The 27,060-nt window shown below is 38.1% G+C and overlaps 1 protein-coding gene across 9 annotated transcripts in view; it reads left to right on the top strand.

Moving 5' to 3' along the window:
* RALYL (RALY RNA binding protein like) overlaps positions 1–25,444 on the top strand; it is a 375,799-nt gene extending 350,355 nt beyond the window's left edge. For 7 of the 9 annotated variants that reach the window (XM_039380967.1, XM_027736501.2, XM_039380968.1 and 4 more), the window contains 2 exons: positions 4,023–4,201; positions 22,239–25,444. In XM_039380967.1, coding sequence (XP_039236901.1) covers positions 4,023–4,201; positions 22,239–22,424 — 365 coding nt within the window. In that variant the 3' untranslated portion in view covers positions 22,425–25,444. The remainder of the gene's footprint in view (positions 1–4,022; positions 4,202–22,238) is intronic. The other 2 variants (XM_027736503.2, XM_027736505.2) reach the window with 1 other exon arrangement.
* The last annotated feature ends 1,616 nt before the right edge of the window (positions 25,445–27,060 follow it).

Genomic DNA, 27,060 nt, shown 5'->3' with positions numbered 1-27,060 from the left:
GTTGACCATGGGGACATTAGCGCTATCCACATTAAGAATTATTAGCTGGTCTATATCAATGATTATTGCCTGAGCAATAGGCAATGGTCACAAGTTGAAGCAAGGAAAAATTTCTATTTGATATAAGGAAAAGAGATGCAACTAAGCAATATGGCAGGTTGCCCAGAGAGACTGTAGGGGCTCCACCCCTGGAGATGTTGAAAACTCATTGGGCCAAGATCCCATGGACAAATCCAAGTCTGTCCCTGACTGGACTGGAGTTGAAAAGTCCAGAAATCCCTTCCAACCTCAGTTTTTGAGTGAAACTATGGCCTCTTTGTAAAATTGGCCACACCTCTAGTTTAGCTTTTCTCTGGCTTAAAATGTTTTGTTTAGAAGCAAACCTTGGAAATAATGAAGTCGAACTCTGCTTTATAGTTTAATCGAGATCTTTATTACTGTCATTCCAGTGTTCATTTCTTTAGCTGAATGATCTCACTTGGCAGCACTTTAAAGTCATGCTGAGAGTTACAAGGTTGTATTTTCACCATGGTATATATAGAAAACAATCTCAATTCTTATGACTGTCTATGATGTTTTCTTTGCCATTTCCTTATAGATTACATGGTATACCTTTGTACAGGAGCTGATTTGGTTGAGAGCCAGCAGGCCAATGGCAGATGTACCTCATGAAAAACTCAATGATTTTTTCCCTGCTCCATTCATTGATGAAAACTTATTGCGCACTGTGTGTGAAATGTGTGAAAGAAATTCTGCCTCGGAACCCACAGCTGCCTGGGTGTTTGGGCGGTAGCGAGCTACATGAAGCCAAAAATCCCATCAGGATACATAAAAAGACTTCCATCAAGACTGAGTAAAACATTACTGGGAATTAGCAGTTGAGGGCCATGGACCTGACATGGGCAATATAGATATTTAGATCTGGATCCCTCCTGTTCCCAAGTAACTTTATAAAAAGGAAAACCACTTAAAAAAATAAACTACCTTCTCTTTAGAATCACTTTCTAAGTCTCTTTTGACAACAAGGACAAATCCCTCAGCTGTTATATTTTATCTCACAAAGTTGAGGGTTTTTTTCAAGTCTAAGGTAAATCATTAGTACAGAGTTTGATTATCTCTTTCAGGAGAACTGTACACAATATGTGTTCATTATATTCTATTTTGAACTTTATGCAAGTTAGACAAAGTTGGTATAATCAGTGAAGATGTAATTACAAGGCATTCCATTGAATCACTTGTGTACTGAAATACTCTGAGATGGTGCATCCCTACTTTAGGGAGCTTTTATATAAAATCCATTACTATGCAAAACAATCTGCACATCATTGTACTTTGATATCCAATTTTCACTTTTGCTAATGGACTGTAGTGAATTCATTTAAATAGAAATCAGCTCAAGGAGGAAAATGTTGATTTGTATTGAATCATAGTGTTACGCCTTTTGAAGACAAGCAATGAATATCCTGAAATTGCAAAGTGGTTTCAAAATGTTGAAGTTTTAAAACATCAGGTGCAGAACCCATCCCCCATATCCCTTGCCTCTCAATGGAGTGTGTGAGGAGAAAAACACCTCTGAGATACCAGTAAGCATGGAAACCCATTTAAGCCTCCTGAGCTGACGAGGAGAGTCATGCAGCCTGGCTGATTAGTCTGCAGATGATTGATTCGTCAGCTAAAAGATTTGTGTAAGCTACATCAGTAGCTAAACCATTTCATTTACAGTCTCAGACATGAGATGATGAGATGATTTTATTCCTTCTCTGTGATTTGGCAATATTAATTCTTACTTTCCTCTGTCAGAAGGTGTGGCCTCGCTAAGAGTGGGATCAGAGAGAGGATCTCTGTCTCATTTACACAAAACAAAAATCAAGCCATCATCTTGTCCTTTTGGTTTTTTAGGTTTGAAGCACTACCATGAAGAATATTTAATGTTTAATCTTAAAAGTTGTTACATCTGGAGGAATGTGACAGGTTACAAGTGGACAAGCTCAGTGCATACATTGGTTGCTGCTCTACAGCTGCATGAAAACTCTACTTACAGTACCAGCTGATGTTCTATCTTTTTCTGTTATTAAAACTCAACCATTCCAATAGGGAGAATATAGATAATAGGATTTCCTACACATAGGAAAATTGTAGGAATACCTCTGTTGTTTGTAAAAATCTGAATCAGGAAGCCGGGAATGTTTTCATGTGACAAAATTGTTAAAGAATATTCTCCCTGTAATATTAGAGATAGGGGCTAAAAGTTAGGATCTTAAGTTTAGCTTCCCAATAAAGACCAAAAGAGTTGGGTACTGAGGTGGTATTTTAGACTCCTCTGAAGAATCAAGTGTATGTTCTCATTAAGACAATTAAGTGACCTAATTTTTTAGCAGCTGTATCCTAGAAAGTTTCTCATTAAATGTATTGAGTCTGTCATTTTAGCAAACCTTTTTTAAAAGCCTTGACCAAAGTTGATTCAGTTGTCACTGCCACAGCTGAGTGTTCTCAGAAGTGGTTTGAGACAGGAAGTGGTGGGGCCAGACATAGTAGGCATAGCTGATTCAATCCACAGTTCTTTATGCAGTAAGGCAAGTAACACAATGACTTATAACTAGCATGATATTTTACAAAACACCTTACCAATAGAAGATGAGGCTCCATGGGCTGAATCTTCTGCTAATACAGTACTGTTGGAGCAGCTATCTAAGATGACTTTTAATTCTTTAAATGCAAGAATCTTTCTGAAAACATTAGGTGACTAAGGGAGGAAAGCTTAATTGTTCTGTGTCTTCAGTAAACCAATTTGAAAATGAGGGGCTAAAGACTAAGAAAGGTTAAAGAGATGAATGCGACAAAATAAATGTGCAAAGGCAAAAGGTAAAACAAATGTCTTGCTTTAAGACTATGGTACAGAAAAATACAAGCAGATTTGAATAGTATGTGTAGCTGATAATAATTTAAGGTAAAATAATAATATGTTCATAGACCTGAAAAATATAGAGCTCCAAGGCAATCCTTGATTCATTGGCTGTCCAACAAGATACATGATGCACTACTAGCGCTACAGAACAGTCAGTCTTATAAAGAAAGAAATGGTTTTGTTCTAGAAATTTCAGCATTCATCACCCTCATACTGAAAAGACATTGTTTTTCTAGCTACCAGTGCAATCAATTCTCTGGCCCCTATTCCCTTTGAGTATATAAAGCTTTTCATCTAAGCTCCCGATGTCCAGAGGAATAAGACTTTATCCCTCCAACCACTCTTCTGGCTAGTCAGTCTCTGTCATTTCTCCATCAATCCTCCTCTGGATTTCTGCTGCTGGATGAAGTTCATCAGCATATCCAGGAGTTTTGCAATACTTAATCATAACAACACAGATATCTGCATGAAGCCAACCAGAACAGATACTTCAGGCCTCCATGGAAATGGTCTTTCTTTTCACCATTTTGCAAAAATATAGCAAGCCTATATGAGGGTAACTGGAGAGGGGCATTCTCCAGTTAGTTCAGCATATTATGTCAATGAGGAGTAACTGTCACTTTACTCCATAAAAAACATAATAAACCTGACTAGAAAGATTTGTTGATTATCTATAAAGTTGTTGAGATATATTCACAGGAAATTCATGCAAATTCTTGTTCAGTTATTAGAAATTAACAGCCTTCCACTTAGAGCATAGAGATTTATGTACTTCTCATTGGCTGCATATAAATAAATATATGGTAACTATGCCAATTGGATTCCCAAGGCAAAGTCAAGTAGAGAAAATCAAAAAGCTGGATCCACTGGTAAATGAAGCCTTCATCCACTGCATGGGATAGATGATAGGTGACCATATTGATACTGTGAATGATTTATACACTAATTTTTGAAAACAAGGTTTTCAATCCTATTTGCCTGGTAGATATTATCACACTGAGTTTTACAAAGCTAGCACATCTGGAGATGGAAAGCTTAGGTTTCTTCCTCAGAGCACTTCCCTTTGCCACCAATAGGAAAAGTTACTGAATCTCTATAGAGTATGTTTTCCTTACAGAAGCCCAAAAGAAACAAATGGAAGATAATGCTGATTTGATTCAAGAGGAATGCATATCAGAGAATGCAGATAACTCTACGGAAGAGCCAATTGAAGGAGGGCCAGATGCAGATGGGGATGGAGAAGATATGACTGATGGGATAGAGGAGGATTTTGATGAGGATGGCAGCAATGAGCTGGTAAGGAATAATCACGCCATGTCTGTCTATATGGTTCCTACAAGTAACCACAGAGAACCAACAGTTTGGATTAACAAAATAAGCTCACAGCAACACTGTGATGTTCTGTAACTAGTGCATAGTCTTACACTCTTCTTACACTACAGTATCAATTAAGAATAGGAACCTCTGAGGAGAAACAAGAAAAATATATTTTACTACACTTTGTTATTTTAGAAAGGAAATTAAGTGTACATGAATTCGTTTACATTTATTATTTTTCGTTTACTGAAATGTAGATGAGAAAGGAAATTACAGTGTGCTTTTTTTTTTTTAACTGAAACATTTCAAAACTAGACAAGATTCTAGAATGGTGAACCTTTTTGTTAGTAAACAAGCGCTCCTCCACAGTCCCCAGTCCTTATCTTCCATGTATATACTCTACAGTGTTGGCAGATACAGATATTTTTGATGGAAGGATTTTTCCTTAGATGTGTTTGGCTAAGAAATATTTGGGTTTTCAGCCTGAGGCTGCACCTTTCCTGAAATGCCCATCATGGTGCTAAACTCGTTAAGTTCTTCTAGAGCAACACTAAAAAATATTTGGAAAGTCAAATTTATACCTTTTTATGCATTCCTAATAAGAATGGAACAGTCACATTGGTTTAGATTCTGTAATACCCTCCATCTCTTCCTGGCTTTCACATTCTTCTGCTTTGAGAAGAAAGCACTTCTGTTGCTCATTGTCATTGCTTGCTATTTAACACAGATTTACTCATGAGTGCACTGTAAAGATCATTCAGTGAATCCAACAGAAGTCAGTTAGCAAGGGACCCTGATGAACCAGCAGCAAGTCTGGAGCAACAGAGCATGTGAATAATCAGTGGTTTGTATTGATTGCTGCAAATGCAATTTAAACCTACTTTTAATTTGCAGGTTTGTGTCCCTTTAGCCAACACAAGACCCTCTTGATTTTATATCCCCTGAATAGTATTATCCCCAGGAGAAGCTACTACAACCTGAATCCTCTCATCCTTCAACAGGGAGATTTTGAAAGAAATTAGAGGAAAAAAGAGAGCTTACCAACTATGGAAAAAAGGGCTGACTACTCATGAAGGAATATAGTTAGGAATATAGTTAGGTCATGTAGAAAGAAAATTAGGGGGACAAAGGCACAATTTGAACTTAATCTAACCACTTCTGTTAGGGATTAACAGAAGCGTTTATACAAATACATCAATAGCATAAAGCCCCCCTGTAATCCAGGAGGAAACAGTTAGCGACCTGCTGAGTCACTTGGATCCTCATGAGTCTATGGGACCAAATAGGATCCATCCTAGGGCAATGAGGCAGCTGGCGGAAGAGCTCGCCAAGCTGCTCTCCATCATCTACAAACAGTCCTGGCTCACCAGGGAGGTCCCTGATGACTGGAAGTTGGAGAATGTCATACCCATCCACAGAAAGGGCTACAAGGAGGACTCGGGAAACTACAGGCACATCAGCCTGACCTCAGTGCCTGGCAAGGTTATGGAGAAGATTGTCCTAAGTGCAATTGCACAACACCTACAAGATGGACAAGGGATCAGACCTAACCAGCACAGGTTTAGGAAGGGCAGGTCCTGCCTGACCAACCTGATTTCCTTTTATGATCAGGTGACCCACCTGGTGGTTGTGGATGTAGTCTATCTGGACTTCAGCAAAGCCTTTGACACCGTCTCCCACAGCATACTCCTGAAAAAGCTGGCAGCCCGCAGTTTGGACAGGGGCACTCTCTGCTGGGTTAGGAACTGGCTGGAGGACCAGGCCCAGAGAGTGGTGGTGAACAGTGCTGCATCCAGTTAGCAGCCAGTTACTAGTGGTGTCTCCCAGGGATCAATGTTGGGCCCAGTCCTGTTTAATATCTTTATTGATGATCTAGATGAGGGGATCAAGTGTACCATTAAAAAATTTGCAGATGACACCAAGTTGGGGGGAGTGTTGATCAGCTGGAAGGCAGAAGGGCTCTTCAGAGGGACCTGGACAAGCTGGAGAGATGGTCTGATTCCAACAAGGCCAAGTGCCAGGTCCTGCACTTTGACCACAACAACCCCCTGCAGCACTACAGGCTGGGGACAGAGTGGCTGGAGAGCAACCAGGCAGAAAGGGACCTGGGAGTTTGGATTGACAGGAACTTGAACATGAGCCAGCAGTGTGCCCAGGTAGCCAAGGCGGCCAATGGCATCCTGGCCCGTGTCAGGAACAGTGTGGCCAGCAGGACCAGGGAAGTGATTCTTCCCCTGAACTCAATGCTGGTGAGGCCACACCTGAAGTACTGTGTCCAGTTCTGGGCCCCTCAGTTCAGGAAGGATATTGAGGTGCTGGAGCAGGTCCAGAGAAGAGCAATGAGGCTGGTGAAGGGACTGGAGCACAAGTCCTATGAGGAGAGGCTGAGGGAGCTGGGGTTGTTCAGCCTGGAGAAGAGGAGGCTCAGAGGAGACCTCATCACTCTCTACAACTACCTGAAAGGAGGTTGTAGCCAGGTGGGCGTCAGTCTCTTCTCTCAGGCAATCAGCAGTAGGACAAGATGGCATGGTCTTAAGCTCTGCCAGGGGAGGTTTAGGTTGGATATTAGGAAGAAATTTTTTTACGGAGAGAGTAATCAGACTCTAATTGGAATGGGCTGCCCAGGGAAGTGGTGGATTCTCCGTCCCTGGAGGTTTTTAAGATGAGACTGGATGTGGCACTTAGTGCCATGGTGTAGTAACCATGGTGCTGATGGATCAAGGGTTGGATTGATGGTCTCAGAGGCCTTTTCCAACCTGGTTGATTCTATGATTTTGTGACTCTATGATCTTTTAACATGCACAGAAGAACAAATGATATTATACTTTTTTCTCAAAGGGACAGGTTCTCCTGTGCAAGTATGAGGGATGTCTGTAAGAAGCTGTCACTCTGAATTTGTAGGAATTTGAAATATTGTAATTAATAAATAATTGTAAATATATTCTCCCACCATGGCTAATACCTGACCAGCTGAAGTGACATTAGCAATAGGAGTGATCACAGTTTAACAAGACTGGTAGGTTTTACAGTAATTAGGCATTAGACTCCTATTAGACAACTCAGTGGGGATATTGATATACAGTATATTAGCCTCTGATTGCTCAGTACTGTCGTTTCACCCTGTGGGTATGACATATTTAGCATGTATCTACACTACATAATGACACATGAGGTAGAAGAATTTTTTCGTCTCTCAGAGGCCTCAGTAAGAAAAGATCTAAAAAGCAAGTAGCATAGAAAGTTATGTTGATCAATATGGCCAAGGCTGAGATGTTGTTTCAGGGAGTCCTTGAATCTTCTCTTCGGGGCTCCTCTCTTGCGGCAGCCAGTGGCAAGTTCACCGTAAAGCAAGATCTTAGGGAGACGATGGTCCTTCGTCCTGGAGACGTGCCCTGCCCAGCACAGCTGTGTTCTCAGCAACATGGCCTCTATACTTGTGATTGCTGCTTGTTCTAGAACAGATGTATTGGTCACATAATCTGACCAGTGGATGTTTAGGATTGAACGGAGACAGCGTTGATGGAAGCGTTCTAGGAGACACAGGTGGTGGCGGTAGATGACCCATGATTCAGATCCATATAAGAGAGTAGACAGCACTATGGCTCTGTAAACACCGATCTTTGTACTTTTCTTCAGGTGTTTGTTTCACCAAACTCTTTTATGGAGTTTTCCAAAAGCACTATATGCCTTTGCTAACCTGTTGTCTATCTCCCTGTCAATCTTACCATCCGAGGAGATGAGGCTACCTAGGTAATTAAACTGCTGGACTGATTTGAGCTCTGATTGGCCAATGGTGATATGGGGATGATGGAAGACTTCCTGAGGTACAGGTTGATAGAGAACTTCTGTCTTCTTTAGACTGACTTCCAGCCCAAAGAGCTCAGCAGTGTCTGCAAAGCAGGATGTTAAATGCTGCAGAGCTTCTTCTGTATGAGCAACAAGGGTGGCATCATCAGCATAAAGCAGCTCCCAGACAAGATGGTTTAAGGTCTTAGTGTGGGCCTTCAGTTGCCTTAGGTTGAAAAGGCTTCCATCAGTACGATATTGAATGTAGATACCATCCTGATCATCAAGGTCTGCCATGGCCCTTTGGAGCATCATGCTGAAAAAGACTGTGAATAGGGTTAGTGTGAGAACACAGCCTTGTTTCACACCATTAGTTATTAGAAAGGGCTCAGAAAGTGCATTGCCAAGCACTTTCTTTCATCTATACTTTTTACCTAAACAGTCAGCAGTATTAACCAGTACTTTTATGATCTGAAGCTAGTAGTTTTTGATGCAGATTATAATTTAGACTCTTTTACACTTGTACTTACATATACTTATGTAGATATAATGGCCAATTTCTATAAGCTTTATTTTCTACTCCAGTCATTGATAGTTGTATAAAGGAAAAGTCAGTATCAATACTATCAAATTTATAGTGAACACCCCAGAAGGAATACTTGGAATTTCATTCTGCTTCTACCCATTCTGTACCCTGTTATCTGAAATTGCCCTCTGTTTTGTGAAAAGTAAAGTAGATGTATAAACTCGTTATAAAGCAAGAAGTCTTAACAGCTGTTGTTATTCTGTTTTATAAAGACTAAATTATTTAGGACAAGACTTGACTAATAGTAAATGTGTCATTTTGTAATGGAGCCAGTTACAAGTCTTTTTGGGAAAAAAAAAAAAAGGTTTTTAAAGCAAGAAAAGTGTTAAATGTGAAATAATTAAGACAAACTTTCCATGGGTAAAATCATAACCTTGGACTCGGAAAAATAAATGCCTTCCAAAGGACATTTCTTAATGAAATCTATAATGTTTTCCAAATATATAGCTAAAGGGGTTTAGGACAATGATTTAAAAATATTTTCTTTCATCACTAAGGCCAGCAGAGGAAATAGAAAAATATTTTAAATGGGCATAACTAATGCTCTGAAGTCCATTCAGCACAAAAATTTAGTTGTGAGTCCACTAGCATGAAAAATATTATTAGAGGGAGAGAGGAACATGACTTAAATTTAGATCTTAACCTTTATTGAGTTCTTTAGATTTAGCTGTAAATCTTCTGCCAAGCCATTTGCCCAAAACCTCCTGCAGGTTTGCTGAACAGAATTCTGTTGTCCTAAGGCTGTCAGTAAAGGAAAGTGTTCAAGAAGGACATACTCACTGCCATAATTCACATGCTGCCAGAATGGAGCTTCTAGATCTGTGTATGTGTGTCAGCATCTTTGCACCAGAGGACTCAAAAATATATTTTTCTCTATTTCTAATTCTAATTTGCAAAGGCAGTGACTATGCAGGATGTGTGCTGTAGGTTTAGGTGGTAGGATCAGTTCTCTAAATTCACATGGTGCCTATTTAGAGGAACAGGTTACTGCACACTATCTGAGTCATGGCATCTGTCCTTGTGCCTGCTTTCAGCCTAGATCAACTGTAAAGAAAGACAGAGTAGTTTAGCCTGCAGTCTGAGTTAAGTCAGGCATTGATTTAAGGACCCTTCAGACCCTTCAGTTAGCTGCCTGGCTGCACACACAAAACAACATCACATCCAACATCTGCACACCCTCTTTGTCCACCATCTACATCAGAATGTTGTTCATCCTTGCATTGTAATTTTCTATGGACTAAAGACGTGCCTGCAAACAGCTGTTATGGCTCAGCTGAAGTGTGAAAAACTTTTACACTGCAATAACTTGATTGTCCATTGTCCTTGATTGTCCTTTAATTCAAGATATGCTGCATTTGAAGCACCTGCTGCAGTCATCGAACATCACCTCTTAGGAAAGTTTCTTTTGTGCCATTTGCCCACAAATGTCTCTCAGTATCTCCAGTACTGCAGACACTCCAGCTTGAGGATCTTTACAAAAAAATTCCCAAAGAATTTTCCTGCATTAACATACTGAAGAGTTCTTTAAATGGTGATTTCAGATACATGATCCATCTATGTACGGATACATCAAATTGTTGGCTTGAACTCACACAGTGAAATTTGCCATAAGCTTCTCACCCACCTTCTCTTACACCTTGGCCCCTCACTCCCCCTTGTACAAGGGCATGCATATATTGTAGTTATATATGTATAAAATAGTCACTAACTTGGAATGTAGCTCCTACGCTTACTTTACAACTTACATCACTAAACCAACCATCAGAGGTAGCTGGAGGGGTTGAGAACTTCAGGTCTGTTTCCTTCACTTCTTTCAGGTAAAAAAACAAGTAGTTGGTTATCCCAGATTTTACTAGACCCATAATTCAGGCTTTCTATCTGCTCCTAACATTAAACAGTTTCTAGTAACAGTGAATTTAAAATTTCTTTGTTTCTTCTTAGTGCAAACATATCCACGCGTTCCTTTTACTTTAAGCTGTCCCTCAACAGTGTTGTGAAGAAACAACATACCTATGCAGCTTCCCATACTGTCTTACAGAAAACAAGTTCCTATGAAAAAAGATCTTCATGTTTACTAGGTTCAGTTCACACACAAATCACAAACAGGTCACAAATCATTGGAACACAAATCGTAAGTGATATCAAGCAGGCTTTATGTGTCTGTCATGTCTTTAAATTGTAAGTAGTGGGAAGGATACCAAATAACCCCCTCTTAATACTGTGGCTTCACAATGAAGAACAGCAAAGTCACCTTTGCAACAGCAATCCAACACTTTGGATATTTGAGAAGCTGCTTGTCCTCAGTCCCTCTATAACAAGCCCCTTCTTACTAGAGGTAGCATTAACAGTGTGTGGCAGGACTGAGAGCTTGCAGGAAAAATGCTTCTGAGTTAGAATGTGTGGTGGTTCCTCTACTCTGCTGATTTAGCACCTGGACAGCCCAGTGCAGCCCCAGAACATTTAATATATCTTCTTTGAACTTGTTTCAAAGGGTGCTAATCAATCATTGAGGAAGTACTGATCAAGTTATTGCAATCCTCTTGTAAACAACATAGTTGTTGTTTGCATTCAATTAGTTACCTGAAAGCCTGAAGTACAGTAAATTTGAAAAAAAAAATCACTTTCAGCTAATGCTCAGTACAATACCAACAAAATAATTAATTGGAATGAGTTATACACCAGCACTCTTATCTGTATTACACTTGCCTGAGAATAAGAGTTTCTACCAAACTGGCAACCTTTCATAATAGCTAACTATAATATTAACAGTACAGTAGTGGTTTAGTAATTAAGTATTCAGTAGAGCAAACAGTGTTTTCTGGTAGAGTATGTGATCGAAGTTAAGATATAACTGATTTATCATGTCATAACTCAGATGAGACTCTGCTTAGTTGGAATTTGAAGGATATATTCACAGTCACGGCATTGTGTTTTTATGCCGTTGTGGCTATGCTAAAAGTAATAAAGCCACAAGAGCATTATTAGATGGGACTTCCATAATAGTGAGTCAATTTTAATGAGATGTCTTAAGAGGCATTTTTATTAACTTATTTTAGAACCCAAGATACAGAGACTGTAAGAGGCCTAGTTTTGGTTACACTGTAGATTTACAGCAGTTATTTCAACAACAATTATAGTTCTCTTGTTATTAAGTATATTTCAGCTATATTTACCTCTCAGGGGTATTTAATTTCTTACTCTTGTCCTTTTCTCTACCTCCACACTGCATGTTTTCAGTCTATTAGATTTATTTCTAATGTCTGAAAGAGAATCATGTTTCAAACATGAATAACAGAAACTGCCACAGACATAAAACTCAGAATAATCCTCTTGCTGCACTGAGTTTCACTATGCAAAAGCAAAGCCATTATGATAAAATAATAGCTATATTTCTTGTAGGAATTGATGCAATTACTATTTAAATCAAAGGAACCAACTACTTCTTTGGCTAAAGCTCATCAAAAACATTTCCCTCTTGCCGCAAATGTGTGATTTAGATTGCTGAAAGGTATTAGCAAAGGTATTAGCAAAGATGGTTTTAATATTATGTTGTAAAAGTGTGACTAAACAAGGTTCAGTGATAAAGTTCACTTTAATACTGTATAGAACAGTCATTTGAACAATGATTCAAAACTACCAAGACACAACTCAGAGTTACCAAGACACAAATCAGAGTTACCATACTAAAAGGTTTTGTGTAATATCAGTCACCAAACATCTACTCTTGATAAATGGTCTATGTGCCTCGAGGAGTAACCTTGAGAGGCATCTCAGCTCAAGGGGAGACCACCACCATGCAGCCAGGCTGCTTGGCTGGGAGAGCTCAAAGAAGGCTCACTTAAGCTGTCGTATTTGTGGAATAAACTGGTTGGATTGTAGTCAAGTTACTTGCAATGAGAAAGATATGCCTGGGGTTCCTTGTACCCACAACTTGCTTTGTGCCTTGTTAAATGAGTCTTGGAAAAGTTTCCTGCTGTTCATGTGTTAGTTGCATGACAGGTGTTTCAAGCTCATACACACCAATGCTCACTGTGCCACTGTTTGCCTTTGTGGGCCTTCAGAGAACAGACTGCAACTAGAAGAGTTCTTGGCTGGGCTATGGCTCAAGCATTTACCTCCTTTGAAGCCTAAACCAAACTATCACGAGTTTGGTTAAGGGGTTGAGTGTATCCATCACACCCCTCCTATAAGTAGCTAAAGGGAAATTAATTTAATAGCAAACCTGTATGAAACTGTGAAACTTTCCTTGCTTTTATTATTCTGTATGAAATTCAACAATAAGAATACTCAGTTGAGAGTAGAATAAAATCTACAGAAAAACAACAAAAAATTCTCTGATGAATTTCATCTAGTTTAAACCCAGTTTTGCATATCTCAAATAGCAAGACTGATCAAATATATGACTATATTGATAGTACCTAAGGTATTATTGTAATTAAATGAAATTTTTGATTGCCCTTTTAGAGGCACTGTTTTTCTGTCCATAGCATGAGGACAGACAAGACTGACTTTTTTTATAAACCAAATTAGGCTGATTAGTCTTGTTGAAAAGATCAACAGGTACTGTGACAACTTATACAGGGTACTACCTAGAAAAAAAAAAAAAGGACAAAACTTCTAATTAGTGGAATGGCTAGAAATCTTGTGCTAGAAATCTTATTGAGCTTACTTTAAAAATCACTAAGACCAAACAAAATTTTGTCTTTTCTATGCACTGAATATTTTGGACTTCATTGAAATCTTGCTTTCAGTATCAGGAGAAACATGATGCTCTTCATTCCTAAGACAAATGAATAGGTAAAGATAGTGTTCACTTGATAAATATCAGTGCAAGATGTTCGTACTTGAGCAAGCTAAGAAAGTCATTAGGGGCAGCATACCTGACAGATAGTAATTTGTTGTACCTTCCAAAGCTGCAGTAAATCTAATAACCTGTGACTGAAAAAATGAAAAAATAATAAAAGCATGCCATGAAATCAAAAAACGTAAGAAACTTCCTAACATGCCCTTTTGTTATATTTAATGTATGCAATAGCACAGTAGGCATGTTTGCTGCTCACCCATTGTCGTGTGAGTCATTGGAAGGGCCTTGCTACTCGCTCCTCCTCCTCATTTTTCCTGGTAGTAGATTTATCAGAAGACAACTTCCTAAGTGGTGTTCAGGGTTTTAACTAGGTTACTTCTGACTGACTACATAATATTTTTCAAATTATTTAAATCTTATCCTCCACATATCACATGGGAACATGCAGAAAATGCAAGTAATATTATCACACATTTTGTGTCTCTTTCTACTAGACTTTCCTGCCTGTAACTGCACTTCTCTAAAACAAATAAACAAAGTAATTTTCTTGAATTCACATCTATTCCTGTGAATCTATATTCTGTAATATGTAATCTATATATTAACTCATCTCTGATATAACATGTGACCTTAATATTCAGTGTTAGTAGCCTCAATATATTTATTCAATCTAAGTAGATCAGAATTAGCTCCACAGATTTTTCTAGACTGAAATTTATGAGCATAGAGTCAACCTCTGAGTGCAGTGCACAAACAAGGACAACCAAACACCTACCACCCAGAAGCAAGCATGGATTTCTATTCAGGTGAAGATGATGGTGACTTACAGAAAATTTCACAAGCTTCTGCTGTACCTTATGGCAGGCAAAGAAACATCAGATTTAATTGAAGTAAGTCAACACTTTAATATGAAGACTGATTTCAGTTTCCACCCACCAATATTTTTGCCAATGTAATTTTAACTAATTCTGGTGGAGTAGCTCTTTTACTTCCCTGTACTTTAGTTGACTCCAGTAAACTTTGGTTGACTTGTTGAAGTTGCTGGGTTGGGTTTGGTTCACCCATTATTTGGAACCAACATTCCCCAGCCCTGTGTAGGGAGAACAGATATCAAAATAGTAACCTAATATAGCTACCAAAGCAGCAGTATGAGGTACGCTGGGAAAGTGGTGGATGGGAAGGGGGACACTGGTGTTTTCTAGGCTCTCACTGGGACACTGAAATCCTCTGGAACAACTCAGGCCAGCCACTGGGCCTGTGTTTGGCTATGGATTTGAGTCTATCAGCTTAATCATCAAATTCTTAGATTTAACTGAAATTGAGCAATTGTCATGGTTCACATATTTTTTTCTGGTGTGTCAGTCTTTGAAAGTAAATAGCTTTAGTTCCCCTGGAAACCACTCATTTCACAGGCTTTATCAGTATGCTTGAGCCTTGAGAATGCTGAATGAAAAACCCTCAGAGGAAACATTTTTCTGTTCAAAGTCTTAACGAGAGTAAATAGGTGTAAACAATGAAAGCCAAAAGGTTGTTATTTTTCCATATTAAAAGGCAGAAATTTGAAATGTTTTTATTTTTTTCAAGACAAATTGCAGAGCCACTGCAGTTAGTGACCCAAAAGGTTTCCATTTTTTGAGAAAATATAAATGTGTTACCAAGAAGATTTTCTGCATGATTAATATCAAAACATGAAAGGCAGATTGAATTTATCCGTACATTGGCATTTATAGACCTTAGAGAAGGGAAGTTATTTAGAAGGTGATAGAACTGTAATTGCCATTTCAACAGAAAAGCAATCAGTGAAGAATAAAACAAGCTCAGTCTCCCAAAATGAAGATTTGGAAGTTAATCAAATGCCATCTCAGTCAGCCTGTCATGATGCTATGTGTATCTAAGTTTCCAAATTGTTGTTGCTGTTGATTTCTGAAACTATACTACAGTTTTGTAGTCTTTCAAAATGAGTAAGGTGTTTTCCAGACCAAATAAACAGAGAATTAAAAGGCTACATTCTTCTCTACTTCCTCTTTCCAGGTTTATACTAATTCCTTCTCAGCTATTAAGTGATTCTGCACCATTTGTAGACCACAATATAACCCCAAATCCAGCATTTTGCTTTGTAACTTTTATTTTAAAATTAGTATCTCTTGAAATCCTCATAAAACCAAAATTTTATGCACTACTAAGCACTGTGCATTAAAATAAGTATTAGGTAGGAAGATGCAAAGCAAAACCTGTTTAAAATAGGACCAGCTTTTATTGTTATTTCCACCCTGATCACGTTCCCACACCAAGTCTTTCACAGATGACGGTTTTAAGCAGGTAACTCCACATCCTGTATGTTTCATTGACTATCCAAATTCATTATACTGTCACCATTTAAATATCCATTGTGCATCACTGTTAGACTCATTCAGTTCCTTCTTCCTATGGTTTACTCTGGGCTTTCCTGGCATCTCTGTCTCATGCTATATGCTTCCAACCACTTCTTCCAGCAGGCTGCTCTCCCCATTTCTTCTCTAATTATTTGTTTTTTATCTCACTCCACCTGGTCTTTTAGTTGATTAAAACTTCTGCCTCCAAGTAAATGAAAAATCTCTGATTGATTTGACAAGACACTCAACATCTCAATACCATCATGGTGTACAGTATTTCTTTTCCTACAATGGGTACAATCGGGTTTTTGCTACCTATCTAAACTCTAATTTGACAATACTGTGAAAGTTTAGTAGGTGCTTTCTGTGGAATTAGTTTAAGGTAGTTCTCCTAGTAAGCTCCTGTTTTCATATATTTTAAAACCACACTATTTAAAATGTAGACATAATGAATGGCCTCAGGGCACAAGTTTTAGTAGTTCCTTTATGCATTAAGCTGTGTGTTCAAACCAGTATCCTTGGCAGTGGTAGGACAGGAACTATTGCCTTTAACATTATTACTAATTGGATCACCACCTCACACTAGAGAATTCCCTACTCTTCACATCAAGGAAAGGTTAATTCAGTAGGAATTTTGTTCTACAGCTTTCTGGCAGCACCCTGTAGCCTAAAACCATCTTCTCTGTAGCATTTAGGATGATAAAGGGCAATGCTTATTATGAATCCTGATAGGACTCAGACTTGCTTCTCATGGAACATACACAATCCCAAGAAGCAGAAAACACCTAATGATCTTCAATGAGAGTCATACCTTTGAGAATTTGCTATGAATATCCACTCATATGCAGGGTTAAACAAAATTGGGACTTCTTTTCTCTGCTGTGTTTGGTACTGGATACCTCAAGGCACACTGGTACAGACAGAGGAAACTCTGTGGACAGCATCAGGAGGCCTTACTGCCAAAAGCGGTTTAGCAGGAGAAAAACACAGATTAAAGTAAGGTAGACTGATCCACTTCTTTCCCTCATAGCTCCTCTCAGGCTCCCAAACAACCATGGTGACTCTAATCCCAAAGTCATTCCTTCAGTCTCACACCTGACCATCATCTCAATTGCAGTATGTCCTCACTGGCACTCTCCAAATATTGGATCCTCTCTCCACCACTACACCCACAAGTATCCATCACAATTCTGCCTACACAGGACTCAGAAAAGATATGTTGGTCTAGGGGAAAAATCAGTGTCTGATAGGGTTATCTTATTCTTCCTGTTGATTTTTTTCAGGCAAACAATCGAAACAGAGCATTTTAATACAAAGGGGATAGAAGCTTGTTTTCACTGATAAGTAAAACAGTCATTCTCACATGTACTCACATAAGTACTAACTCTTCAAAGTAATTAAGCTGTTCACTGAACAGAAAAACGATTCTGTAGTGTTTTCAGCAATTAAAGTATGATTGACAGACTGCAAAGCATAATGATTAGGTTTCATCATTTGAAGAAAGATTTAAAGAAGGTGCAACCAGTTCTTGCAATTATTCTTTATTAATATTTATCAAACTGTACAATCCCTCTATTTGTTAAATGCAGTGAATCTTCTATCACTAGCTCATTATAAACAGTTTTGCTTTAGTGCCATAATTTTGTCATGTTTTACAAGGGTTACAGCTGACAGCAGCAAGTGTGTAACATACATTCACATTCCCCTGCTCACATCTACTCAACCGAGCATTTACACTTCATATGGGGGCATTAAACTAAATATATAACTGTTCCTGAATTTGAGATTTCCCACTTTAAATCAAGGGACCAAGTACAAGATGTACAGCTGGGAAGTCAATGTGATAGCTAATACAAATTCAAGGTTCCTTGGTAAGCCCTACTCATTCCTTATGGTTTTCTGCTGATGATGAAGAATGATGTGTAAAAGCCAGCAAATGAGCATGCCCCCATGGTACCTCTCAAACATAAATTACTGGTTTTGCACTCAGTGCAAGCTGCCTGCTTAAGAGAAAAGTCAGAGAAACTCAAGCTATGTCTTGAGTTAGACATAGCAAATAAACAGAATGACAATTTGCACTGCTACTCTCTGTACTGCATTCTGATTTTTCTTATTTTATGTAAATATCTAGATCAATAATGGCTAATTAAGTTTTGGTTGTTTTGTTGGGATTTTTAAAAAATGCCTGATCTGCAAACAGATTGTTTTTCACCTCCTTGGCTGTCCAGAAAGAACATTTCATAATCAAAAGAAATTATTAGAGATGAAACAGAGTATGCTATCCTAGAGGGTGTAAGAACAGCATCTGTGGACCTAGATTCAGTTGTAGAGATAACAGTATAGTGAACCTCAGATGCAACCAAAGTAATCATGCTACAATTGCAGTTTGAGGTAGTGCAAGAATGAGGGCCAGTGCTGGGAGTGAAAGAATATCACACCTGCTGCATTTTAATGGGACTTGCAGTTGTTTTGCAGAAAGTGATGTATGACAGTCACATAATCCACTGCCAAAGCCTAGTCAGACACCAACAGAAACCTAGAAAGGTGTCAGGCATAAAGTTTCCTACTTAACAGGAGCCTGCAAGAGGTAGATGTGCAATTTTACCAAAAAGTGGTCAACAGTAGCTTGAGATGCCTCCATTACAGTTATTGCACTCAGAATTCCAGTCATGAGAATGTGTTTGTCTGTCAAGGAAAAAGAGGCAGGAGAGCAAGAGGAAGGATACTTGAGTTTTTGGGTTTCAAGTTCATGTGTATATGTGCACCATCATCTACCCATTCACTTTTCAGATGCATTTTCTGGGAATTTCTAAGATTAATGTAATCACAAAAGACATTCAGAGTCATTGATTGTTTAAAAACATGCATTTTGTCAGATGAAAATCTTGCATATACTTGTTGGATGCTCCTATTGCTTATAATTACTATAGGGTAATATAGTAAAGTCTGTAACAACCATATTCTGTGGAACTTTTCTTTAAACATTTTCCTAATATACTACAAGGGAAGATGTTAATCATGTATACCTCTTCTGTCATTTAGTCATAGTGCATTGCTAATACTCCCTCCCAAGAATACATGCTCAGTTTATGCTCTCATAAAGTAATATTTATTCTTGTACATCTAAATCCAGAAGATGAGCATGGTAAAGGAAGTCCAGCACACTTTTCTTATAAACCCTGTGAGACGGAAACTAGGTATTTATTGGGAAGAAGGAACATATTCCTGTTCTTCTCCCTTTTTCAAACTGCAAGGAAGAACAAATAAATCAGAGCAGGAAAGAGGCTGAGCTCTGTTTAGATCCAGCCAGCAGAGAAAAACTCTTGTCTCCTTCAGACAGATAAAGTCCATCTGAATGAGTTTAGAAAAGTCAGTAGCTCCCCAACCACAGAAGGGCTGGTCTACCATTACAGCTTTCAGCTGCTTGGGGAGGCCAGGGAAAGGGGGCTGGTGCATCTTGTTCTGAAAGAATGATGCCTGCAGGTCTTTATCATATATTGAGCTTGTCTTCTCGTAAAAGACTTTTAGGAGCAATACAGAGTGCAAGCTACTCCTACTATGTTGTGTTTCCTGACTATGAAGCACAGAGCATTGAGGAAATGGTGCCCTGGCAGGTGATCTGATGACGAGGCTCTCTCGCAAGAAAATATCCTTTACGTGCAGAGCATTCTTAAAAATATACAGACATAAAGATAGGAGTTATCTAGGCTTTGAGGGGAGGTAAGTTTTTAACCATTTAATATCTAAAAGGCAAGATGGGAAACTCTACATTTTTACTGAATTTTATATGATTTACTCCATCATTTTGAATTATTATAGTTTGGGACCCATTAAGTAGAACTGCACTTTCATTTAGTGAGGTTTTTAATATTTAATATTGGCTTTCCTATATTATATACATTGTAATAGCACATAGTTAAAATTAATTTAGTCTAGTATAATTTACATTTGGTGAAAATGCCAGAAGGATCATACTGGAACTATATTAACAGTAGCAATAGCATTTCTGGACGACTGAAATAGTGTAATGCCTAAGAAGAGTGTTTTCAGTAGCTCAAGCTCAAAAAGTTATCCAGATAGGGAAAAAAGCAGCAGAAATAATTTTAGGTGAAAAATGAACCAATAAATATTCCATAACTGCTCTCCAGCTTTTTTTCAGATATTATGATGGCAATTAGGACAGAATATACTGTTTCTTTGATATTGTCTACAGATGCCAAGTCTGCATGCTCAGTTGGGTTATTCAATTCTTAAAATGCATTATGGTCAAATCACACTTTCTAAAGTGGTTTTCTGTTAGAACTACATCAAATGAAAGCCTTATTGCTGGCTTAAATGTAATTCAGTTCATCCTTGTTGTGTCGGGATGTGGTTTTATATATTAGGTGAAAGAAATGAAAAAAATTCAGAAAAACATTAGTCATTATGAGGACTTTTTAATATCATCAGCACTACCATAAAGCCAGATGATAAACTGCACACTATTCAGAAGAAAGAAATAGGAGAAAATTAACATTGCCTTAGTCTAGATTAATCATAGTCCAGGATTCCTGTCATTCTATGCAAAATAAAAGCTTGACTATTTCAGATTTTAAAGTTTCTTCTCAGAATTTAACATTATTTGCATTGAGAGGCAAATATGAAGCCCACATACAGAAGAAAGAATGCAAGATTTTGGACTGGTATAGTTGGTAAAATCATATCCTTGTTCTAAACAAAAGCAAAGCAGCATTGATGACTTGGATCCATGTGGTTAGCAGTAACATTTCACATTAGTAACCTAATGAAGCTCTTCATTGTTAGTGAGAGGTAAATGCTTGACAAGTTTATGGTGAGGGGAAAAAGCTTCAATAAATAACTTTAAAATCTGCCTCTCTTCTTGCTTGCATAATTATTGCTTTTTATAATGGCTTAATGGAACAGCAAAGCATAGGTGAAAAAAGGCTAGAAAAGAGGAATCTTCTTTGGAGCTAATAGGATGTACAGTGGGTTTTTTACTTCTTCTAAGATGAAAACTACTTAACAGCCATTAGGCCTCTCACAGACTTAAGGGGAGAATTTAAGTGTCGTTTTTCATATAGATAGGTCTGTCTAGGGATCAGACCTAAAATAGGGGAGATGAAGATTTCTCTCTGTGCAAGTAGAGAATGATTTCAGGATGTTTTAACTGAAAGAAGAAAGTTCTGAAATGTCTCACTTGAGCTCTTCTCCCTAATACTGGTTACTCGAGAAGATCACAACCAGAAATCTGTTGCTCTCTTTGCAACAAGTGAAAAATCTGATGCCTGAATGCTTCAAAGGGCAGGAGGCCAGTCCTGCAGGGACTCTGATATTTCTGGTAAAATCCTTTTCACTTGAAAACCATGTTTTCAATAAATTGAAATTTTAACAGAAATTTCCCCTTTTTCTTAATGAATAAGGAAAAGTCAGACTTAAAACTCACTGAAAGAGGTGGAAATTGTCTGAAAAGAACATCTGGAAAATTTTCAGGCTTTGATCAGAAGTGCACCAGATTTTGTCAGCTGTATTCTGGTTTAGTTATAAAAAAAGATGGAACCAAAGGTTGGGGGGAATTGACTGAAATATCTTTTTCCTGTCAAAATTAAAAAACCCCCTTGGATTGAAAATTTCAGTTTAAAAAAAGAAACCATCTACTTCCGTTAACATTTTCTAATGACAGTTTTCCAAACAGATGTGATTAGGAAACTATTATGGGTAAGTGTAGCTCGTATGTCTTATGTTCCCCTGAAGCATCCCTGAATGCATAGTTGAAGCTGGTAGTATTAATGGATCACATATCATAGGACTCAGATATTTAGATGCTACCTGTTTCTGCCTCTGATGGAAGAATGATCCTCAAAAGCATTGAATAATACTGGATTTTTGCAGTTTCACAATGTGGCTGGTAAAACAACGAAAGAAATCAGAGGATATACAATTATATCCTACGGCATGTACACAAGAACAATAATAAAATGGGCAACAACAAAAGGGAAGCCACTGAGGAAAGATCCATCAATCTGGTAACTATAGGCATTGTTGAAAGCATACAGTCAATAGAAATGGAGTAAGGTATATAAATAGTGTGATGGGACTGAAGCAAAGAATTCTACATGCAATTTATTTAGATTGAATGCTATTATGTAAATAAAGCATTTCATTGCAAAACAGCTAAGATACATTATTCTATTTCCTGCTGCTAAAATAGACATTATGCAGCAGTTGTTTGCATAGCTTGTTGAGAGCAGGTATACTTCAACCTCAACAGCTCTTGCTTGATTCACTGTTATTATTTTGGTCCATACAGTCTAATCCAGGATTGTTGCACAGTCCTGATTGTCCACTGCTGCAGGAACACTATTCTTCTTTTAGCCTTCGATGGTTTAAGATGGGAAAATCTAATAGATATTGATATTTGTTTGATTTGTGAAAAAGTGAAATCATAGTCCTCTTCGCTCTTTTCCCCAGCTGTCTTGGCTTCTTTTTGAGGTTCTGCTGGAAGAAATTCTATGCCTTCATACTAAAGCCAACATTTCATTTCTCAGTTTCTACAGATCAAGTGATGAGATGTCATGTGTGAACCCCCTGAAGGCTGAGAAGAGAAACTCTGACTTCCCCACAGAATATTGTGAACTGCGGTTTCTTACTGGCTAGCAACACCTTTAATTCAATTTGTATGAAACTCAGTTTACTTATTAAAATGGACGTTATTGTTCAAATATTAGAAATTCCATTTCTTATATGTTCTAAGCTGTACAATTGTCAGATTTTTATGGTTTAGATTGTAAATGTGGTTTTCTCTGGCTAATTATTGGTATTATTTTTTTAATTTTGATGTCTTAAAGGCCAATGTACTGTATCATAATAATATGAAGGACATATTTAACAGGTGTGGAAAACACTGTATACAAATGTATATTTCTAAAAGCTATTTTTATGATTAGCATGTTTTACTGTTATACCATGTTTAGAGTCAGGTGATATTGCACTTCTTTGTTTAATGTTTAATTCAAACAAGACCATTATGATCAGTGTCACATTTAAATACATTGTATGGTATTTTCCATTATTTTATTTAATTTATTTTTCATTGGAAATAATTATATTTAGTAATAGGATAGCTTCTAAAAAGTGAAAATGTCAAAATAAGAGAGCAATCCTTGACAAACTGTAAATTGGATCCTTCTGTAAATCTCTTTCTTCAGATAAGCACTCTCCCTGATGCCATTCATCAGACATTGTTACAGCTGTTCCTGCAAATCTCTAAAGGCTGTTTGTTGTTACCATATGGAAAGTTTCCATGACAGTCAGTCTCCTGTCTAGCCAGGAAAATTACTTATAGCCTGTCAACATCTGACAGCCTGAGTTAGCCTATACTTTTTGGGTTATTTTCTGGCAGTAGTCTTTCCACTCACAAAATCCTAAATCCCTCCTAAAAACTTGAAGTTAGAATAATTAATTATTACAGATGTTGTAGGGGGAATCTCAGTATAGAATTTCTTAATAAATCATAATTCCTTTCAAACAGAATGGATGCATTATTTCTCCTGTGTTACTGAGACATTAAGGGTATCAAAGCATATATGATATGGGCAAAAGGTCTTCTTCTCTGATAAAAGTACCAGTTTGTTCACCACCCCGAAGTCAGACTTCCTTAGCACTGCAGATGACATGAAACAAGGAATATATCATCTACATCTTTATGTGAGATATACTCCTATAGAAAGAGACATGTTTTTAAAGTAGTTGCAAGGAAATAAATTATTTAGTAACTACAGCTTTTCAAGAGGGAATAGTATTAACTTAGGAAGTATCTTAGGCAGTCAAATGGAGCTCAGACCCAGCTGTGTTCCAGTCTGCAGCACAAAGACCTGACATCCATTGATATCCATGACCAGAGGTATTTGGTATTTGGGATCATTCAGCACTACAGAGATGAACCCTTGCCTTGCCCTTTCAATCATTCTCTGTAGGCTGAAAGCAAGAGAAAACAAAAGATACCAGACAGACTCTTTAAAATATTGAACTTTAAATTTCTATTTTAAAAAGCAGTTTCTGACATGATAGGTTCACCTCAAATAGTGGGAGTATGAGGAGGTGGGAGCTCAAGGTCTCTGGTCAGGTTTTGAGCATGGGGACCATCATCAAAGACAGACTGATATTCTTCAAAAAATTTGGAAGAAAAGCATACATTGGAATTTAATTTTCTATTACTGAGTGGAAAATTTCTTCACTAGGAGACTATGTAACATAGCACTTGCAGTTATGTTTGTGTACCTTATATTTAGCTTGTCTATTGTCTGTGGAGTTACATGGTTTACATAAGTGCTGGGTGGTACCTAGCTACTTAATTAAGGAAAGACTAGAATAAGTAGTTATATTTGAGCATAAAGAATCACAGCTTCAGAATTTGCCAAGGCTGACTCTCCCAGAAAATGCAGAAAAAAAAAATTACTTCTCTGTAAGTGAAATGTTAGGTCAAATCAGAGGGTGAAATACTTCTTCACTTTCTATCTTTTAATACAGGTTATGATCATTCTTAACTCTAAAAATGCAATAAGAATTGCCATTCTGGGATCTCCATCTTTGCCTGACAGTTAAAAAAAATAACTCCAAACCTTAGCAGCTAAAGGGGCATTTTCCCCTTGGCTGACTTAAGAGATGGAGAATGTCATCCAAGGAGATCAGTTCTGATATTGGTATTAATAAACTAGATATGAGCAACATCTAGCTATATTGTCTCTTCACCACCTCCATTCCAAATGCACTAATACTCACAGAAAGCACTCTTAGATTTTACACATTCTTTACAATCATTACCCTTAGATTATAAACTCACAGAAATAATTGCACATTCATAATATTGACACTGTTTCACACTACAGTTTAAGTCCTGAATATATTTTGAACACAAAAAGACGCCTCTGATAACACCATGGGGCACTATTTAATTTGCAAGCCAGAAGATTGTTACGCCATGCAGTCTATTATTAGCAAGGGTTCTCAATAGCATGTTTGCTTAAAATCACTACAGAGGATGCTGGTAGCTTCAACAGATCTTGATAGTTCTCTGCTGTTCATGTATGTGGTATGCTCGGTGTTGTTTGCCACCACTACCTTTATTGTTTTACATGAGTTTTGTCAGTTGTGGGATTTTTAAACATTGCTCATCCCTTGAAATATGGAAGAACAAGAAACAAAAGATCTTGTCAATCAGTTTGGATAGTCAACAGTCTTATAAAATCCTTTAAAGTTCTGAATCAAATCAATTCATTTTCTACACAGACCTATATGCTCTGTGTATTTCAGATATTTGTTTCAAACCTGTGCAGCTGCATGAATGGAAAATATTTACTAAAAAGCTTTAAAGTTTGGATCAAGAAGAAATATTTTTACTTTTATAAATTCTTGTATTACATATTGTTGCAATTCTTATTAGTTTTCTCTATATTTCCATTTTTAGTTCTGAAAAACCACAGTACCTAAACAATGTAGATAGCTACAATCTTGTAAGCAGTCATGTTTTTAATTGGTGCCACTACAATTTAGAACTAAAACATTCAGAGTTTGCCCATGCAGAGCAGATTGATCGTTCATTACAGTTTTCTTTAAAATGTTGTAACATAATTTTTACATGTCTGTAAATAAATATTTTATCTGATTTATGCACTAAATCAGTTTTGCAATTTCTTCTTTCAAAATGTGACTGTAAGACACTTTTCAGGAAAAATGTATTTCTCTCATGGAAATAAAGCTCTGTACCCAAGTAGACCCAACAGAAACAGGCATCCATAATATCAAGTACTTATGTAAGTAAAATGGAGGAAAATGTTAATGCTGCTATCATTTTAACAGTTTGAGAAATTTAAGCACCAGTCCTGTATGAAAAATTCTTCAATAAGGTGAGAAAGAGAGGGGCACAGAAGTCTTTCCTATTCAGTCTGCAGAGCAGCAAAGTGGTTCTGCAAGGGCACCTCAGGCATCAAAGGAAGTCTTTGATGTTAGGAGCTTTCATTCTTCTGCATTGCTGGCTCCCCTTCCTTCTGTGTGTTCCAGTGGAGGAGTTTCTTTCTGTTTGGTTTTGGGCTGTGAGGCCACTCAAGTCTACACTTGGAATAAGCTGTCTCACTCCTCAGCCTCCCCAGTGTTACGCAGCCTTCAAACCGCCTCCTGCAGCTCAGTCACCTGCCACAGGATGTCATCTAGCTGGGTACACCTTTGGCAGGCAGGTCTGCAGCCTTTTCCTGCCCCTGATCCAGGAGAAAGGCCTTGGAACTTCTTTCAGCCTGAAGTCTGCACTTCAGCCTCCTCCTTCAGCAGCTCCATCTGGGTGGAGGCCTCAGCCACTGCTGGGGTAGATGGGGCAAACTCCCCCACCAGAGCTGCAGCCTTTGCTTTTGGTTGAGCACCCACCATTCTGCCTTGGGGTTCAAGTAGGATGAGCGTCCTTGACCTGTGCAGATGGTCACAGAACATGCCTGGTTGCTGGATTATGTGCACTACAAGTCTCTTCACTTGGCTAGTGGAATGCCCCACGTTCAAAGAGGTGCCCTTCAACGCAAGCTGCCTCTCCACACCTTGGCTGAGGTGCCAGGCCCTGTTTGCCTGACCTGGTCCCCACGCTCCTCGTCACTGGTGCTTTCCAGGTCTGCCCTTTGTGGGAATGGGGGGCAGACACTGTTATTCCAGGCCTTGCCCTTGCCTCCTCAGCCACTCTTGTGCAAGCTGCTGGCTCCAGTTGGGATCTGTTCTGCACCTTAACTATTGCCATTAGGGACAAAAACAAATATTTTTGAGTTTTGAACCTGTTGGGAAAACAATTATAAAAATAATGCAAAATTATTAGAGAAGTGGAGAAGTTTTCCACATGGTAATGGGATCCTGTCCCTTTGCCTTAGGCCTCCTAAAGCGTGGCTGCAAAGCAAAACACTGGAAAGATTTTCTTTTCTTGTAAATTCTTTACTCTGAGACAATAAGCTTGTTCCATGTCTTTATAACTTCAGGTTCTTATCCTCCCTAAAATAAACTTGTAGCTCATAAGAGCTAACCAAAGTCACCCATTCAGATACAACAGCCACAGATCAGAATAAACACCTCTACATGGTTATGCTCCCATACAAGAGGAAGGATAGTGTGTGTGTGGTGAAGCTAAGGACAGTTGGACACCCTAAACTAGCAGAAAAGATGTTTATTTTGGCCAGCAGCTGCCAGTCTTAACAGTCAACCAAAGACAGGCTGGACTAAGGATAGTCTATTCCTAGAGAAGGAGGGTCTAGCCAAGGATATGACT

This window comes from Pipra filicauda, unplaced genomic scaffold, assembly GCF_003945595.2.
Source record: "Pipra filicauda isolate LSUMZ 115617 unplaced genomic scaffold, ASM394559v2 scaffold20_size4479445_pilon, whole genome shotgun sequence".
NCBI classification, from domain to species: Eukaryota; Metazoa; Chordata; class Aves; order Passeriformes; family Pipridae; genus Pipra; species Pipra filicauda.
The sequence above is the reverse complement of the archived record's forward strand: the minus strand, read 5'-3'. Positions and strand labels throughout refer to the sequence as shown.